The sequence below is a fragment of the Salmo salar genome, chromosome ssa16 (genome assembly GCF_905237065.1).
Source record: "Salmo salar chromosome ssa16, Ssal_v3.1, whole genome shotgun sequence".
Classification (NCBI taxonomy): Eukaryota; Metazoa; Chordata; class Actinopteri; order Salmoniformes; family Salmonidae; genus Salmo; species Salmo salar.
This window is the reverse complement of record NC_059457.1, coordinates 81,689,693-81,708,180: the sequence shown is the minus strand read 5'-3', so window position 1 is coordinate 81,708,180 and position 18,488 is coordinate 81,689,693. Positions and strand designations below refer to the sequence as shown.

Below are 18,488 nucleotides of genomic sequence, written 5' to 3'. Positions count from 1 at the left end.
CAGAATAAAAAGTATTCATAAAAAATTGCACAGTGCCAGTGCAAAATTCCCCCCCCCCCCCCAAACTACTTCCTGTTGCTATGCTTCTGTATATAATACATGTTAATTGTTCATAGTTTTTAACCTCTTACATCTAGACGTTCCGCTAGCGGAACACCTGCTCCAATATCCAATGATAGGCTTGGCGCGAATTACAAATTCCTCAAAAATACAAAAACTTCAATTTTTCAAACATATGACTATTTCACAGCATTTTAAAGACAAGACTCTCCTTTATCTAACCACACTGTCCGATTTCAAAAAGGCTTTACAGCGAAAGCAAAACATTAGATTATGTCAGCAGAGTACCCAGCCAGAAATAATCAGACACCCATTTTTCAAGCTAGCATATAATGTCACAAAAACCCAGAAGACAGCTAAATGCAGCACTAACCTTTGATGATCTTCATCAGATGACACACCTAGGACATTATGTTATACAATACATGCATGTTTTGTTCAATCAAGTTCATATTTATATCAAAAAACAGCTTTTTACATTAGCATGTGACGTTCAGAACTAGCATACCCCCCGCAAACTTCCGGGGAATTTACTAACAATTGACTAAATTACTCACGATAAACGTTCACAAAAAGCATAACAATTATTTTAAGAATTATAGATACAGAACTCCTCTATGCACTCGATATGTCCGATTTTAAAATAGGTTTTTGGTGAAAGCACATTTTGCAATATTCTAAGTACATAGCCCAGCCATCACGGGCTAGCTATTTAGACACCCGGCAAGTTTAGCCTTCACCAAAATCAGATTTACTATTATAAAAGTTTGATTACCTTTTGTTGTCTTCGTCAGAATGCACTCCCAGGACTGCTACTTCAATAACAAATGTTGGTTTGGTCCCAAATAATCCATCGTTATATCCGAATAGCGGCGTTTTGTTTGTGCGTTCCAGAAACTATCCGAAATGGTAAATCAGGGTCGTGCGCATGGCGCAATTCGTGACAAAAAAAATTCTAAATATTCCATTACCGTACTTCGAAGCATGTCAACCGCTGTTTAAAATCAATTTTTATGCAATTTATCTCGTAATAAAGCGATAATATTCCGACCAGGAATCTCCTTTTCGGCAAACAGAGGAAAAATCACAAAGACGGGGGCAGCCAGTGCACGCGCCTAAGCCCACAGTCCCTTAATCGGCCACTTGAGAAAGGCGATAATGTGTTTCAGCCTGGGGCTGGTATGACGACATTCAGGTTTTTCCCGGGCTCTGAGAGCCTATGGAAGACGTAGGAAGTGTCACGTTAGAGCAGAGATCCTTTGTAATAGATAGAGATGGCAAAGAAGTTCAAGAAATGGTCAGACAGGCCACTTCCTGTAAAGGAATCTCTCAGGTTTTGACCTGCCATTTGAGTTCTGTTGTACTCACAGACACCATTCAAACAGTTTTAGAAACTTTGGAGTGTTTTCTATCCAAAGCCAATAATTATATGCATTTTCTAGTTACTGGGCAGGAGTAGTAACCAGATTAAATCGGGTACGTTTTTTATCCAGCCGTGAAAATACTGCCCCCTAGCCATAACAGGTTAAACAAGAAATGTCTGGTTAAAGTCTACCACTGTACTGTAAGTAGCCTATAGTGCCCAAAATACCACAGAGCGCGCGCAGGACTGTTGAGGTAGCACAACTGACATTGCAGGCTACCACAGCCAGGTTTGGCTGTGTGGTTTAGATTTTCTATTGTCCTATTGCCATGTTCTGAGATTTACAATTATATATATATTTATTTTTACCATATTTGACATGTAATTGCCTTGTATACAAAATCCTGTGTTCTCTCCCACAGGTGGTGCAACCTTCCTAATTTATCCATTGGTTGATTTATTCCATTATGCGTATTAAAGCTTTATTCCATTGTTAATTTCATAAAGTGGACACACTATCAATCATTCTCATGTGTCTGCTGCAGCTCTGCTATTGACCATGAGAAACTCCTGCTGGAGATCAATATGACTGAGGGTTTGTGATGAAGGACTGGCCAACCCTCAGGGCCTGGTTCCTCTCTAGGTTTCTTCCTAGGTTCCTGGCTTTTCTAGGGAGTTTTTCCTAGCCACAGTGCTTCTACATCTTCATTGCTTGCTGTTTGGGGTTTTAGGCTGGGATTCTGTATAAACACTTGGTGACATCTGCTGATGTTAAGGGCGTTATTAATACATTTGATTTGATATGTGAATGGATCTTGTGTTTCCACCACCAACCCAGAATCCAGAATCTCTCCAATAAAAGTAGATGTATTTTATTTAGATCCCCTAGATGGCAGCAGATAATAGCCAATGACCAGTTTGAGGGGCTCCTGACATATAAATTAGACCTGTTGGTGTACAGTGGGTCTCCCTTAGGGGAAAAAAGTTCTGTCTAGAACCTAAAAGGGTTCTTTGGCTGTGCCCTAGGAGAACCCTTTATATAACCCTTTTTGGTTCCAGGTAGAACCCATTCCACAAAGGGCTCTAAATTGAACCCAAAAGGGTTCTACCTGGAACCAAAAAAGGTTCAACCTGGAACCAAAAAGGGTTCTCCTATGGGGACCGCTAAATAACCCTTTTGGATCCATTTTTTCTAAGAGTGTAGTGTGTTAGAAGACATACATATTGACCATTACTAAGGCATCAACTACCATACATATCTATATGCACATTATCTACTTTAGCAGATTAGCCTAATTTGTATCATAATTATATTTATTTTGTTATAACCACAGACCTACCTTTAATAAGATGTTGACCTACCATGCTTTCCCCCTGTAAGACACAGGAGTAGGCCTACATCTTACTGATTATAAGCATAACCAGTTATTCAATTCACTGTGTGGACTACAGGGGATGCTACTGTATTACAGTTGGACCTATGATGAAATGCATAGTAAGCCTATATAGTTTGGCCCTCTTGTGGTTATTGGCAGTATGTTGTTAGAATCCTATAGAGACTGTAACTGTAAAAGTATCATAGTCCATATAATATCTATATGCCACATAGCACTTTGACAGCCACAGAGAGACCCAGAGGCAGGGACATATACATAATTAATTCATTATAGTGTTTTGGCCATTTATCTCACAGCAATGTGTTGACTTTGAGAAAAGATTGTATTCTGATTGACATCGATATAAAAAAATAACGAGGGCTAATTGTTTTCACAAAATGATATTAATCGTTTTGCTCTAGACGGCCTGTCTGGGTTCTGTGGTTAACCTACTTTGGTTTGGGCACGTCATGCTCTCAATGGAGGCAGTATGCACAATTATTCTCCTCTATGTAAGGTTACGTGTACTGTAGGCTAAAGGCCTATTAAAATACGCCTAGTCAATGTCAACACCTATTCTGTCAACAAATACAATTTCTGAAGAGAAAGTAAAATAGAAACTCACAATACTTTTCTCATACAAACAGTTATTCCGATGCAATTGTTGGCTATGCGCATTTTACGCACACTTAGGGAAGTGTATAGGCCAGAGTCTGAGACAGGTGTACACTGTGCATCAAGAGAACAACTGTATATCAATCCTAATGAGCCAATGAGAGAATATGGGCGTGTTTATTAAGCTCAGAGCCTTTCCCTCGACCAATCAGTGGACTGTAGGAGGTGTTAGCCGCACTGAAGGGGTGTGTCAACCCCCCCAGCCGTCTGCTGGATCGTAGTGTGAGGAGTAATTGCATGGAGTATCAGTGGTCAAAACCGGTCAAAACATTGGTCACTATAACAACTACAAACGAACCTACTGTTTTCGTCGCGTTTAACTTGTGCATTGAACTATTTGGGAAAACGGAGGACGCCATGACGCGCGCGTGGGGACCCAATTTCTGAAACTGTCAAGAGCCGATATTTCCTTTTAAATAACGGGATACCTTATTGGACATGTGAGTTACCGGAGTTATCGTCAGCAACCGCGCAAAATGAAGTTTCCCCTGTGTCTTCGATGTCTCCTCATCTCTTCCGTGGTGTTCAGGCCGAGCGCAGCACAGTCAGGTGAGTGAGAGCAACAGACAGCGCGCTCATGCGCAAGGTCTTCGGGTATGGTATTTGCCGTTGTTAACTGCCCGTAATAATTGATCTAAAATACAAATAACTGATCACGCTGCTGCTGATATGAAATGTTGTTGTGAAGTAGAACAGTGTGTAAATTGACACACTTCAAGCTGGCATGTTGTAATAGTCCATGACATTACTGCAGTCGTCTTCGTAAACAAATCTGAAGTTCACAAACACGCTGTCATTCCGCTAAGTGCATCACCGGATGTCAATGTAGCCCACTCACTCAAGATTGTCACTATTAATGAATGCGATCCGATGTCATCCTTTCCCTTCGGGAATAGTCTTGAATGAATATTGTCATTCGACTCGAATAGGCTACCGCACACACAGAGAGTCATGGATTTGATAAACAATTCATAGTTTCTAACGATAAGCTCCAGGCATGGATGATTTATTGCTTATCAGGTGCGTCGTATCTGGATAAAACGACTTTCCCCCTTATTTGAGACAGTTGAGCTAATCATTTTAATTATATAACCTGAAGTGTTAGAGGCAATCATTCGTTTGCTGGTTGTTATTGCCATTATTATGTCGTTACACAGTGATTACACAGGCTACTTGTAATTATTAATATTGTGTTGCCTATATTGATTATTTAGCAGTGCTTTAGCCTATACATTTGGTTTGCAAACAAACTTGACTGCGTCAACAGTTTTCGTTTAAGTGTCCTGTGGACTATTGTCTCATCAGATCATAATGTACCCTAGGCTATTTATTTCAGCAAATCACCTATATGAATAGTAGATTTTGGTCTTATGCTTTAGGCTGAATATCGTTGAGGGGTCCCTTTCCTCTATTTGAACAGCAAAACACATTTTATAATGTTACAATATTAAACGTATGTAGCAAATCAAATCGAATAATTCCCCCTTGATTTTCACCTCCCCCCTGTGGTTTCCCTGCAAGCTGAAAATAATTTAAGCGACAGGTGAAACAGTCCCGCAGCCGCCACTTGTTTGGTCAAATGCGCATGGTAGAGAGGCATTCACATCGGCAGGCACTCGCTGAGGCAAGCAAATAGCTCACGCTCCCTCCCTCCCTCCCTCCCTCCCTCCCTCCCTCCCTCCCTCCCTCCCTCCCTCCCTCCCAGCGCGCAGTCCAGAGCGGGTCCCACGCTCGTCCCTCGGTGTTCTCATACCGTAACCTACGAGCCTGTTTGTCCATTATGCATTTTGGCCTGCTACTGAAATGGAGCCCGTTTATGAATCGGGTTTGTTGTCGTCTCGTTTATGTGTGGGGGTTGGCTGTGTCAGCGATCCAATTGAATGTCAAATCCATGGCTAAAATCATTGTTTTCAGATAATGTGACTTAGCTGGCTACCGTCCATTCTCAATGTGATATCCATTCAACCGTTGATAAAGAGGGGGCCATTTACATTAACAAATGATGGTGGCATTTGAACTTTTCTACTATACCTACTTTTTATATTGACCTCAACCCCTCCTCTCCTTTTTATGGGCTTTTATAAGTTAATTTTAGCAGTGCAAAATATGAGGACCTGAACTATCAGCACAGCCGTGGGAAGTAAGGGTGCGGAGGGTGCTGCAGCACCCCCTGAAAAATGATAATAATAATACAAATATATATATATTTTTTTTAAATGTTAGCTTTCACAAAAGTAGTGCACTGGGCCTTTGCTAGTCCTTTAATAGCGGACTGAAGAAAATTCAGACGTTTCATTCCCTTATAGAACAGTACATCAGTGTTGCATTCAAACACAGTATCCTGCGTTTCTTTCAGATCCATTTGTAGGATCCTATCTGGCTTGTCTGAATGCTGCTGTTACATATCTTAGCAGACTTGCCACAGCTGAAGTTCACCCTGGGAAATCAACATGATTCTATTCTCTACAATTCTATTCTGTTCTATTCTATTCTATACTACTCTAGTCTATACTATTCTATTATATTCTATACAATTCTATTCTATTATATACTATTCTATTTTATGCTATTCTATTCTGTTCTATACTATTCTATACTATACTATTCTATTCTATTCTATTCTATTCTATTCTACACTATTATATACTATTCTATTCTGTTCTATACTATTCTATACTATTCTATTCTATACTATTCTATTCTACACTATTATATACTATTCTATTCTGTTCTATACTATTCTATACTATACTATTCTATTATACACTAGTATATACTATTCTATTCTGTTCTATACTATTCTATACTATTCTATTCTACACTATTATATACTATTCTATTCTGTTCTATACTATTCTATACTATACTATTCTATTCTATACTATTCTATTCTATACTATTATATACATTCTATTTTATACTATTCTATTCTGTTCTATACTATTCTATTCTATGCTATTTTATACTATTCTATTTTATACTATTCTATTCTATTCTATAATAGTCTATATTATTCTATTTTATACTATTCTATTCTACACCATTCTATTCAATACTATTCTATACTATTCTATTTTATACTATTCTATTTTATAATTTTCTATTTTACACTATACTATTCTATTCTATGCTATTCTATTCTATTATATACTATACTATTCTATTCTATACTATTCTATTTTGTACTCTTCCATACTATTCTATTCTATACTATTCTATATTATACTATTCTATTTCATAGTATTATATATCATACTATTCTATTCTATACTATTCTATACTATTCTATTTTACACTATTCTATATTATTATATTTTATACTATTCTATTCATACTATTTTATTCTATATTCTATTCTATACTATTCTATTTCATACCATTCTATTCTATACTATTATCTACTGTTTTATTCTATAACATTCTATTCTATTCTATTCTATTCTAGACTATTCTATTCTGTACTATTCTATTCTATACCATTCTAATTTATTATATACCATTCTATTCTAGACTATTCTATATTCTATACCATTCTATTCTGTTCTATTCTATGCTATTCTATTCTAGACTATTCTATACTATTATATTCAATACTAATCTATTCTATACTATTCTATACCATTCTATTATATACTATTCTATACCATTCTATTCTAGACTATTCTATATCATTATTTTCTATACCATTTCATTCTAGACTATTCTATATTATTCTATTCTATACCATTATTATTTTCTATTCTGGTCTAGTCTATACTATTCTATTCTAGACTATTCTGTACTATTATATTCAATACTATTATATTCTATACCATTCTATTATATACTATTCTATTCTATGCCATTCTATGCTAGACTATTATATGCTATTTTATTCAATACCATTCCATTCTAGACTATTCTATATTTTTCTATTCTATACCATTCTATTATATTCTATTCTGTTCTATTCTGTTCTGTTCTATACTATTCTATTCTAGACTATTCTATACTATTATATTCAATGCTATTCTATTCTATACTATTCTATACCATTCTATTATATACTATTTTATTCTATACCATTCTATTATATACTACTCTATTCTAGACTAGTCTATACTATTCTATTTTAGGACTTGACTTAGGTGCTAATGTAGTGTATAAGGCAATAGCAATGTTGTGGAGGTGCACATTGGTGTCACAATGTTTAGACATCATAAAGTTGGTCTCTCGGTATTGAGGTGAGGAGACGACCTGCTGGTCCTGATTTGGTGGATGTGCAATATATCTGTCTGAAGGCAATATCACTGATATACATGTGTCATGAGGACTGGGACGCTCCCCAGCACACCCCTGCTGTGTCTTGGTTCTCTAGACTGAGGTAGAGGTGGTGCATGAGGACTGGGACGCTCCCCAGCACACCCCTGCTGTGTCTTGGTTCTCTAGACTGAGGTAGTGGTGGTGCATGAGGACTGGGACGCTCCCCAGCACACCCCTGCTGTGTCTTGGTTCTCTAGACTGAGGTAGAGGTGGTGCATGAGGACTGGGACGCTCCCCAGCACACCCCTGCTGTGTCTTGGTTCTCTAGACTGAGGTAGAGGTGGTGCATGAGGACTGGGACGCTTCCCAGCACACCCCGGCTGTGTCTTGGTTCTCTAGACTGAGGTAGAGGTGGTGCATGAGGACTGGGACGCTCCCCAGCACACCCCTGCTGTGTCTTGGTTCTCTAGACTGAGGTAGTGGTGGTGCATGAGGACTGGGACGCTCCCCAGCACACCCCTGCTGTGTCTTGGTTCTCTAGACTGAGGTAGAGGTGGTGCATGAGGACTGGGACGCTCCCCAGCACACCCCTGCTGTGTCTTGGTTCTCTAGACTGAGGTAGTGGTGGTGCATGAGGACTGGGACGCTCCCCAGCACACCCCTGCTGTGTCTTGGTTCTCTAGACTGAGGTAGAGGTGGTGCATGAGGACTGGGACGCTCCCCAGCACAACCCTGCTGTGTCTTGGTTCTCTAGACTGAGGTAGTGGTGGTGCATGAGGACTGGGACGCTCTCCAGCACACCCCTGCTGTGTCTTGGTTCTCTAGACTGAGGTAGAGGTGGTGCATGAGGACTGGGACGCTCCCCAGCACACCCCTGCTGTGTCTTGGTTCTCTAGACTGAGGTAGTGGTGGTGCATGAGGACTGGGACGCTCCCCAGCACACCCCTGCTGTGTCTTGGTTCTCTAGACTGAGGTAGTGGTGGTGCATGAGGACTGGGATGCTCCCCAGCACACCCCTGCTGTGTCTTGGTTCTCTAGACTGAGGTAGAGGTGGTGCATGAGGACTTGGACGCTCCCCAGCACACCCCTGCTGTGTCTTGGTTCTCTAGACTGAGGTAGTGGTGGTGCTGGTGGTGCACAGATAGGTCTATACACTGACCACCTCAAAGGCTGTGTCCCAAACAGCATCCTATTCACTACGCAGTGCACTACTTCTGAGCACAGCCCTATGGGACCTAGGGACCCTGGTCAGAAGTAGTGCACTATATAGGGAACAGGGTGCCATTTGGGACATAGACATAATCTGAAATGCACTTCTTAAGTGTGGCCATGGTAGAGGGACTATATAAGACGTAACACACATGAATAGGAAATGGGGAGGAGCCTAGAAGGAGAGGAGAGGGGGATGGGGGGATTGAGTGGGGAGAAAAGCAGCCTCCAGACAGATGGACGGGGTTATTTGGCATGTCGTCTTCCAGCCAAGAGCCATGTTTGTGATGCAAATTTCCCCTAAGAATCTGAGCTATGTCTCCTGCTTGTGTGTGTGTGTGTGTGTGTGTGTGTGTGTGATAGAAATGTGGTGTTGACTCCCACCACCTCCCCAGACATAGCTCTGCATCCCCTCCACACGTCCTCCATCTCACCCTTCATCTCATCTGCTTCAGTCACTTCCCCAAGTTCTGATCTAGGCTTATATCATGACCTGTATGTTGCTACCTGAAATCCTTGTTTATGCCCTTATGAGCACTTTCCCCATTGTACGTTTTATGAGGGCAATGTTTAGTCTGCATGCGTGTAGGTCTCTGTTTATCTCTTTCTGGTGTTATACGCTGGTGTTCCTCAAGGGCTATGTTTGGGTACTGTCTGTCTGTCTGTCTGTCTGTCTGTCTGTCTGTCTGTCTGTCTGTCTGTCTGTCTGTCTGTCTGTCTGTCTGTCTGTCTGTCTGTCTGTCTGTCTGTCTGTCTGTCTGTCTGTCTGTCTGTCTGTCTGTCTGTCTGTCTGTCTGTCTGTCTGTCTAGGCAGATGGCACTATGTCCTAATCAGACTGCTGTCAGTTGGTGTGACATTTTGGGGGGTTCTCATGGCAATTGTCTGGAGGAGGACCAAGTGAATACCAATATCAAATGATTCATTGGGGGAGGGGGGAGAGGGGGGTTCTTCTCCAAAGCTGAGGTTTGAGGAAATGATAATTTATTGCAGGCTAATTATACTCTTTAGAAAGCATCGGTCTAGACTTGTATCTCTTTGTTTAACTCTACTGGAGAGCTTGAGACATGAATCTAGTTTACTCTTCTGGCACAATGAGTTGATATCAGATGGCCCGGTGCCAATCATTTATGCTTTACCACAAAGACCCTTGTCTGTTCTGTCGTTATGCTGTCATCGTCATGATTAACATTCATTATCCTTCTGGAAATGAGTGTGAACCTGTGTGTTTACATTATTAGATAGACACGAATTGTGTGTGTGTGTCAGAGAGAGATGCAGTGAGAGAGAGAGGGAGAGGGAGAGAGACAGAGGAGAGAGAAAGATAGTGTGAGAGAGAGAGAATGATTGAGATGAGTTCAATCAGGGTGACATTGGGGCGGTGAGCGGTGGCTCGTTCATTGGCCTTTTAATCAAAACCAGCGATGGCTGCCCAATACAGCCCACTATAAGCAGAGCCTTTTAATAAACGAGTTTGTGATGCTTCACATGACAAAGCACACTGTCCAGGGAAGAGAGAGACACAGTCCTCCAGTCTTCTCAAAATCAGGGTCGTATTCACTAGGCACCAAATGGAAGAAAACACACTGAAACATGGAGGGACTACCTGAACTTGTCCAACAAGAAGCGCTCATTTCCATATTCGGTTGCAAAACATTTCCAAACGTGTGCGAATAAACACGGCGCCACACTGTGCTTTGTATTACGGCAACACACGCTTAGATTTCTCAAGCCTTGAATGTGACATAATGGCAGACGGTTGTTGGTTTGACATTTGTTTGCCTGGCTCCACTACAGAGAGGCTTCTGTCTCATGAGTTCGTGAACCACCCATTATATTTACATGAGCTAGCACAACTGCACAGCATGTGAGAGGAAAACATCCAAGATTGTGTCTTTCAGAGGGAGGAATGGGGAAACGGTAGTTTCAACAGCCTGAGTAGGAATCATCCCCTTCAACCAGCGTCCTCTGTCTCTCTCTCTCTCTCTCTCTCTCTCTCTCTCTCTCTCGCTTTCAATTTAATTTACGGGCTTTCTTCCTCCTTCTCTTTCGCTCTCTGTCTCTCTTTATCGCTCTCAGTCTTTGGCAGGACAGGAGAAGCATTAACCCGCATCTCTCTGTGCTTAATGACAAGAATAATGGCTTTAATTGGGCTGAACCATCTCATGCCAACTCCTGGTGGGCATTTTGATTGGCCAGTTGAAGCCTTGCCTGGCACAGATTTCTATAGTTTAGACTGTTTAAAATGCCAGAGCTCCAAACAGAATCTTGTCCTCTGTAGGTAATGGAGAACACAGAGAGAGAGATAGAGGGGAGGGTAGGAGAGCGAAGTACAGTGGGCTAGAATCCACGGGGTCTGTCATTGAGGGAGGACTTTGGTTTTGGGGCGACTGGAGGGTTTGTTTTCTCCACCACTTGTAATTCCACTCAGAAACAAACGTCCCCCTTTATGTTGCGGAGAGGGGGTGACCCCGTCCACCCACTCCCTCTCTTCTTCCCCCTCTCCTCCTTACGGTGCTGCCAGCAGCAGCACACTGCAGAACCTCATGCTGAGTTCCCTGTACCCTTTTCTCTCTGTTCGGTCCTCTTGCCTCTCTTTCTGTCGGCCAAGATGTCTGTGTCTCCTGGGACTCTTATCTGTGTATAACTTGTTTTGGAAGGTTTTCCAATATGCTGGGCTACTTCATATGCTCAGGCATGTGTGCCTGTGTGCAGCAATGGTGCCCCCACCTTCTTTGTCCCACCCCTCTCTCTCTCTCTCTCTCCCTCTCTCTCTCTCTCTCTCTCTCTCTCTCTCTCTCTCTCTTTCTCTCTCTCTCTCTCTCTCTCTTTCTCTCTCTCTCTCTCTCTCTCTCTCTCTCTTCCTCTCTCTCTCTCTCTCCCTTTCTCTCTCTCCCTTTCTCTCTCTCTCTCTCTCTTTCTCTCTCTCTCTCTCTCTCTTCCTCCCTCTCCCTTCCTCTCTCTTCTTCTTCCTCTCTCTCTCTCCTTCTCTCTCTCTCTTCCTCTCTCTCTCTTCCTCTCTCTCTCTTCCCCTTCCTCTCTTCCTCTTCCTCTCTCTCTTCCTTATCCTCTTCCTCTCTCTCTTCCTTATCCTCTTCCTCTCTCTCTCTCTCTCTCTCTCTCTCTCTCTCTTCCTCTCTTCCTCTCTCTTTCTCTCTCTCTCTCTCTCTTCCTCTTCCTCTCTCTCTTCCTTATCCTCTTCCTCTCTCTCTTCCTCTCTCTGCCTATTGTTGATCATCAGTGTCTGTAACTGTGTCTGTAGAGAGTGATAGAACAGAGGGATCCGGCCGTCAGCCTCGTTGGGCAGTATGTGCTCCTTTGTGTCTCTTTAATTATGACATCCAATTGGTCACGCGGACAATAAGCTGGCAGTGGCCACTGAGAGATGGGTCTGCCTCTCATCCTATAGTGTGTGTGTGTATATTGTCATTTATGGCGAGTGGCGTGCATGTGTATGTATATGGGTATGTGTGTGTGTGTGCATCCATGCGCGCATGTGTGTCTGTGTATGTGTGCATTTGCGTGCTTGGGAATCTGAAGAAAAACTCCTCTTAAAAGCATTCTAAGCTCTTTGATTGACAGTGTTGCTCGGACAACCCAAGGCTCAGTCGCTTTGTCACCACTGACTCAGAGTCCCCTTTGCTTTCTCCTTTTTTCTCCTTTTTTTTCATTCAACTTTCCTCCCTCGATTTTCCTCTCCTCTCAGAGCAGCACAATGGGATACATTATAATAACAATACAATTAGTCTAATCTCCACAAAGTCTCCCTCATTACCTCAATGGAGGAAATAGAGATCATTGTGGCCCCTGTAACTCCCTGTAACTCCCTGTAACTCCCTGTAACTCTCAGCAACTCTCAGCAACTCTCAGTAACTCCCTGTAACTCCCTGTAACTCTCAGTAACTCCCTGTAACTCCCTGTAACTCTCAGTAACTCTCAGTAACTCCCTGTAACTCGTAGCAACTCTCAGTAACTCTCAGTAACTTCTTGTAACTCCCTGTAACTCTCAGTAACTCCCTGTAACTCCCTGTAACTCGTAGCAACTCTCAGTAACTTCCTGTAACTCCCTATAACTCTCAGTAACTCCCTGTAACTCCCTGTAACTCTCAGTAACTTCCTGTAACTCCCTGTAACTCTCAGTAACTCCCTGTAACTCTCAGTAACTCTCAGTAACTTCTTGTAACTCCCTGTAACTCTCAGTAACTTCCTGTAACTCCCTGTAACTCCCTGTAACTCCCCGTAACTCTCAGTAACTCCCTGTAACTCCCAGTACCTCCCTGTAACTCCCTGTAACTCTCAGTAACTCCCTGTAACTCCCTGTAACTCCCTGTAACTCTCAGTAACTCCCTGTAACTCCCTGTAACTCTCAGTAACTCTCAGTAACTTCCTGTAACTCCCTGTAACTCTCAGTAACTTCCTGTAACTCCCTGTAACTCTCAGTAACTCTCAGTAACTCCCTGTAACTCTCAGTAACTCCCTGTAACTCCCTGTGACTCCATGTAACGCTCTCTCTCTCTCTCTCTCTCTCTCTCTCTCTCTCTCTCTCTCTGTCTCCTCCACCATGTTATTATCTGCCTGCTAATCCCTTTTCAGATATTCACAGCAGCTAATCTGTTTAATTACTGGCCCAATGAGTGATATAGACTGCTTCAACATTCCACACCTTGCTTTTAATCTTGGTTTGGTATGTGAGTGTGTGTCTCTCTTTCTCTCTCTCTGTCTATGTATCTGTGTGTGTGCTTAATATGAAAGCCCAGATGATTGTATTATGTTGTGGACAGTAGGGATAACACAACCCCACTTGCTGAATAAACAGGAAATATAGTTATTTCACAGGTGCTCCTTTTGCCTTCTGATGTAAGCCGGATAACACATATTAGTCTGTATCTATCAACTGTTTCCTGTGTGTGTAACTACTTTAGTAGGACAGTGAGTCCAAACAGTAATGGTAGTAGGCAGAGAGAGAGAGAGAGAGAGAGAGAGAGAGAGAGAGAGAGAGAGAGAGAGAGAGAGAGAGAGAGAGAGAGAGAGAGAGAGAGAGAGAGAGAGAGAGAGAGAGAGAGAGAGAGAGAGAGAGAGAGAGAGAGAGAGAGAGAGAGAGAGAGAGAGAGAGGGGGAGAGATAGAGAGAGGAAAGAGAGAGAGGGGGGAGATAGAGAGAGAGACAGAGAGAGACATAGAGAGAGACATAGAGAGAGACATAGAGAGAGAGAGAGAGAGAGAGAGAGAGGGAGTGAGTGTGTGTGTGTGGGGCAGCGTCTCTGTGTAGGTGGGACGTGCCGGGGGCGTGTCCTTTTAAACGTCTCCTTCCTGTAACTCCCTGGTGACCTGTAATAACTGAGTGTGTGAGGGGAAGTGGCAGCTGTGACAAGGGAATGGGGAGTGTGGGAATTTAGAGAGAGATAGTGAGGGGGGTACAGAGAGATGTGTGATAGCCCCCACACAGGAGGGTGCAGAGAGAGATAGAGAGTAGGACAAAAAATGGATTTGTGTAATGTGGGGGTTAGAGATAGTAAAAGGCAGAGGAAAAGAGGCAGGGGAGGGAACATGGCCATGAACCACTCGAGGCTCTGTGGATTCTGAAGACCTGGGAGAAGCTCACTCTGAAAATGGGTGTACTATATCGCGTTACCAAAATGTTGCTGTCAAAGAAGACGTACCAGTATGTAGTACTCACCTCAATGAGGGCGACAGTTTTGAAGGTTGTCCACGATGAAGCTGGTCATCAGAAGCAACAGCGGACGTTGTACTTAACGAGACAGAGGTTCTTCTGGCATGGTCTGGAGTCGGATGTGAGAGAGTATGTCAAGACCTGCAAGAGGTGTGTGTTCGGTAAGGCCCCCGAGCCTGAGGCCAGAGCTCCACTGGAGAACATCATCACGACTGAGCCCCTCGAGTTGGTGTGTGTGGACTTCTGGTCTGCTGAAGACTCCAACAACAAGGCCCATGCCTTCTTGTGTCCAAACCAATCAGCTAAAGCAGTGGCCCTTCAGCTGTGGAACAACATCTTCCGTGTGTATGGTTTTCCTTGTCGTATCCACTCTGACCAAGGGGCCAACTTTGAAAGTAAATTGATTGCTGAGTTGTTGATTGCTGAGTTGGCGAGTACATCAAGTCCCTGACGAGAGACCTGAGGGAGGCCATGGAGACGGTACAGGTGTCGGCAACCAAACAGCTGAAGAGGCATGCGGGCCTCTACAACAGGAAGATCAGAGGAGCTCCAGTGGAGGTCGGTGATCGGGTGCTGCTGGCGAATAAGGGTGAACATGGAAAGAGGAAGCTGGCGGATCGTTGGGAGAACAACCTCTATATTGTTACGGAGAAGAATAGTGACATCCACATCTTCAAGATACAGAACATGTCGACTGGCCAGGAGAAAACGTTCCACCGTAATCTGATAGTGCCTGTAAACTTCTTGCTTCTCCCTGACACTGCCTTGGAGACACTTAATACGGGAGACCGTGAGGATCCGAGTGAGGAGATGGAGGACTCATCCATGAACGATATACCAGAAATGGACATCGGTGAGAGGACTAGTGTGTGGGTATCAGAACAGACCTTGGAGGAAACACAGTCGGAGCCCTCTGAAAAAGTGACCGCAGATGTGCTGGAAGATGGGCCACTGGCGAGGGACCCTCAGAACTCACCACATTCTGAGGGTGCCACTGGTGGCACAAGCATGTCAGAGCTAACCTTTGGAGAAGAAATGTCCGAACCCTCTGAGGAAGAAAGGCATTCTGAAGATGCCGCTGGTGGCACAAGTTCCAGCAACAGTCACAGAACCCTTGACCTTAACTACCCACCGACTGTGGACAGTGACCCACCAATGGTGGTTGTAGTTGAACAGGTTAAACGTAATGATAACTCTGTTAGGAATGTCAGGTCAGGGGCTGGTCGGGTTAGGAAACGCCCAGTGAGACTCATAGAGACTATGCAGACACAGAGGGTTTTTCATACAGTATTCATTAGAATACCTGTGTGGGTGTAGGATTAGAATCCAAGTCTGTAGCCCATTTTTGTCTTTTCTTTTTTTTTTACTTTCAAGAGACCCCATGGAGGTCATGGGTCAGAGGTCAAGTAGACCAAGGTTTTTCTGTCTGAGGTTCTTATTGTCACTGAGTGTACTGGACATCTAACAGGCATGTTTTCCTACGGGGTCTGTGAATTCCCCTATTTCTCTTTAGAGAATATTCTTTGCACTGGAATATTTGGTTTCATATGTATTGCAAGGTATTGCATACCTAATTTTGTTTCGTTATAGTATGCAAGTCTAATTCAGCAGGGGAGAATGTAACAGGTTTGGTTATGTTTCCACTTGCCTCTAAAGAAAGGTGTATTTAATGTTCAAGCATTCTTATTGGTTGGTTAAACTCTGATGACAATAAGGCGTGTTGTGATTGGCCCCACTTGCAGATAGGGGGAGATCGCGAACGTCAGGTCTTCCCTGTATGAAAATGTGATGCAAGGGGTAGGTCACGTTCTGAATACTGTTTTCTATTTTCTATTTTACAATGTGTACAAGTTTGCTGTACGTTACTGATTTATACATGTGTGGGTATATGGTACCTGCTAGGGATTGAGGGGCTTTCTGGGATGTGCTTTGGCATATGATTGCTGTAAATAAGTGTGTTAGCTAGCAGACACCGACGTAATGGTCACATAAGCCCACTGCTAACACAGTTGTCTTCATGCTACAGATTTTGCCATCGACAGCCATCAATATCGTTAAGCCCTGCACAACTAACGTGCTGTTTCCCATTTAACAACAGCAACAGAAATACATGATGCTCAACTGGGTCCACTGGCTGATGTGATTTATCTGGACAAAACACAACGCAAGGAGAGTACGATTTATATCTGTTACATATAGTGTATATGTACCACACCACAACCCAACACACCATACCACACCATACCGTACCACACTACACCACACCATACTACACCACACCACATCACACCATACCACACCACACCATACCATACTACACCATACCACACCACACTGTACCACACCATACCACAACACAACATACCATACCACACTGTACCACAACACACCATACCACACCATACCACACCACACCTCCTTCCCCTCTTCCCCCCCTTCCCCTTCCTCCCCCTCCTTACCCCCTCCTTCCCCTCTTCCCCTCCTTCCCCCTCCTCCCCTCCGCCTCCCCAGTCCTTCCCTCCTTCCCCCTCCTCCCCAGACTATATTTTAGCTTAGAGTTTTATGTACCTTTAAACCCTGAAAAGGAGCAGCCATATTTCTACTGAACTGCAAGGTGACTGTCTGCAACGTTGTGTGTGTGTCTAGGTGTGTGTGTGTAGGTGTGTGTTTGAATGTGTGTCTAGATGTGTGTGTGTAGGTGTGTGTTTGAATGTGTGTCTAGATGTGTGTGTGTAGGTGTGTGTTTGAATGTGTGTATAGATGTGTGTGTGTGTAGGTGTGTGTTTGAGTGTGTGTCTAGATGTGTGTGTGTAGGTGTGTGTTTGAGTGTGTGTCTAGATGTGTGTGTGTAGGTGTGTTTCTGAGTGTGTGTCTAGATGTGTGTGTGTAGGTGTGTGTTTGAGTGTGTGTCTAGATGTGTGTGTGTAGGTGTGTGTTTGAGTGTGTGTCTAGATGTGTGTGTGTAGGTGTGTGTTTGAATGTGTGTCTAGATGTGTGTGTGTAGGTGTGTGTTTGAATGTGTGTCTAGATGTGTGTGTGTAGGTGTGTGTTTGAGTGTGTGTCTAGATGTGCATGTATGTGTATGAGTGTGTGTCTACATGTGTGCGTGTGTGTGTGAGCACTCTAAGGAGCAATTACCAGCGGTGGTCTGCTGCAGAGTACTTAGTGAGTTAGAAATGGAGAGGTGGATCTGAACACAGGACTATCTGATGTTGAGAGAGAGACTGAGGGAGGGCAAGAGAGAGAGGGAGAGGGAGAGAGAGAGGGGGAGAGAGAGAGGGAAAGAGAGAGAGGGGGAGAGAGAGAGGGAAAGAGAGAGAGGGAAAGAGAGAGAGGGGGAGAGAGAGAGGGAAAGAGAGAGAGACAGAGAGGGGGAGAGAGAGGGGGAGAGAGAGAGGGAAAGAGAGAGAGACAGAGAGGGGGAGAGAGAGGGGGAGAGAGAGAGGGAAAGAGAGAGAGGGGGAGAGAGAGAGGGAAAGAGAGAGAGAGAGAGAGGGAGAGAGAGAGAGACAGAGAGAGAGGGAAAGAGAGAGAGAAACAGACCGGTATAGAGACAGAGAGAGAAAGGCTTTTATGGTGCTCCTATTGTTAGCAGTGTGTTCCATATACGTCCTTTAGGCAGCTGTGGTGTATAAATGGCCACACTGGTTCCATGTACAGTACCACTGGCCCAGTGGCTGTATTGGCCTGAGGACACATCACCCACATTGCCAACTACTGTAGAACTGATTTATGTCTGGTCATAGGTAGACGGTTAGGAGAATAGGTACCTACTGGTTGCACTTGCACTTGCACTTGCACTTGCACATACACACACACACACACACACACACACACACACACACACACACACACACACACACACACACACACACACACACACACACACACACAC

The 18,488-nt window shown here is 43.5% G+C and overlaps 1 protein-coding gene across 2 annotated transcripts in view; it reads left to right on the top strand.

Annotated features, from left to right (window-relative positions):
* The first annotated feature begins 3,700 nt into the window (after positions 1–3,700).
* Positions 3,701–18,488, top strand: part of LOC106574937 (receptor tyrosine-protein kinase erbB-4) — a 687,167-nt gene continuing 672,379 nt past the window's right edge. For both annotated transcript variants that reach the window (XM_045698122.1, XM_045698121.1), the window contains exon 1: positions 3,701–4,023. In XM_045698122.1, the coding sequence (XP_045554078.1) occupies positions 3,951–4,023 (73 nt within the window). In that variant the 5' untranslated portion in view covers positions 3,701–3,950. The remainder of the gene's footprint in view (positions 4,024–18,488) is intronic.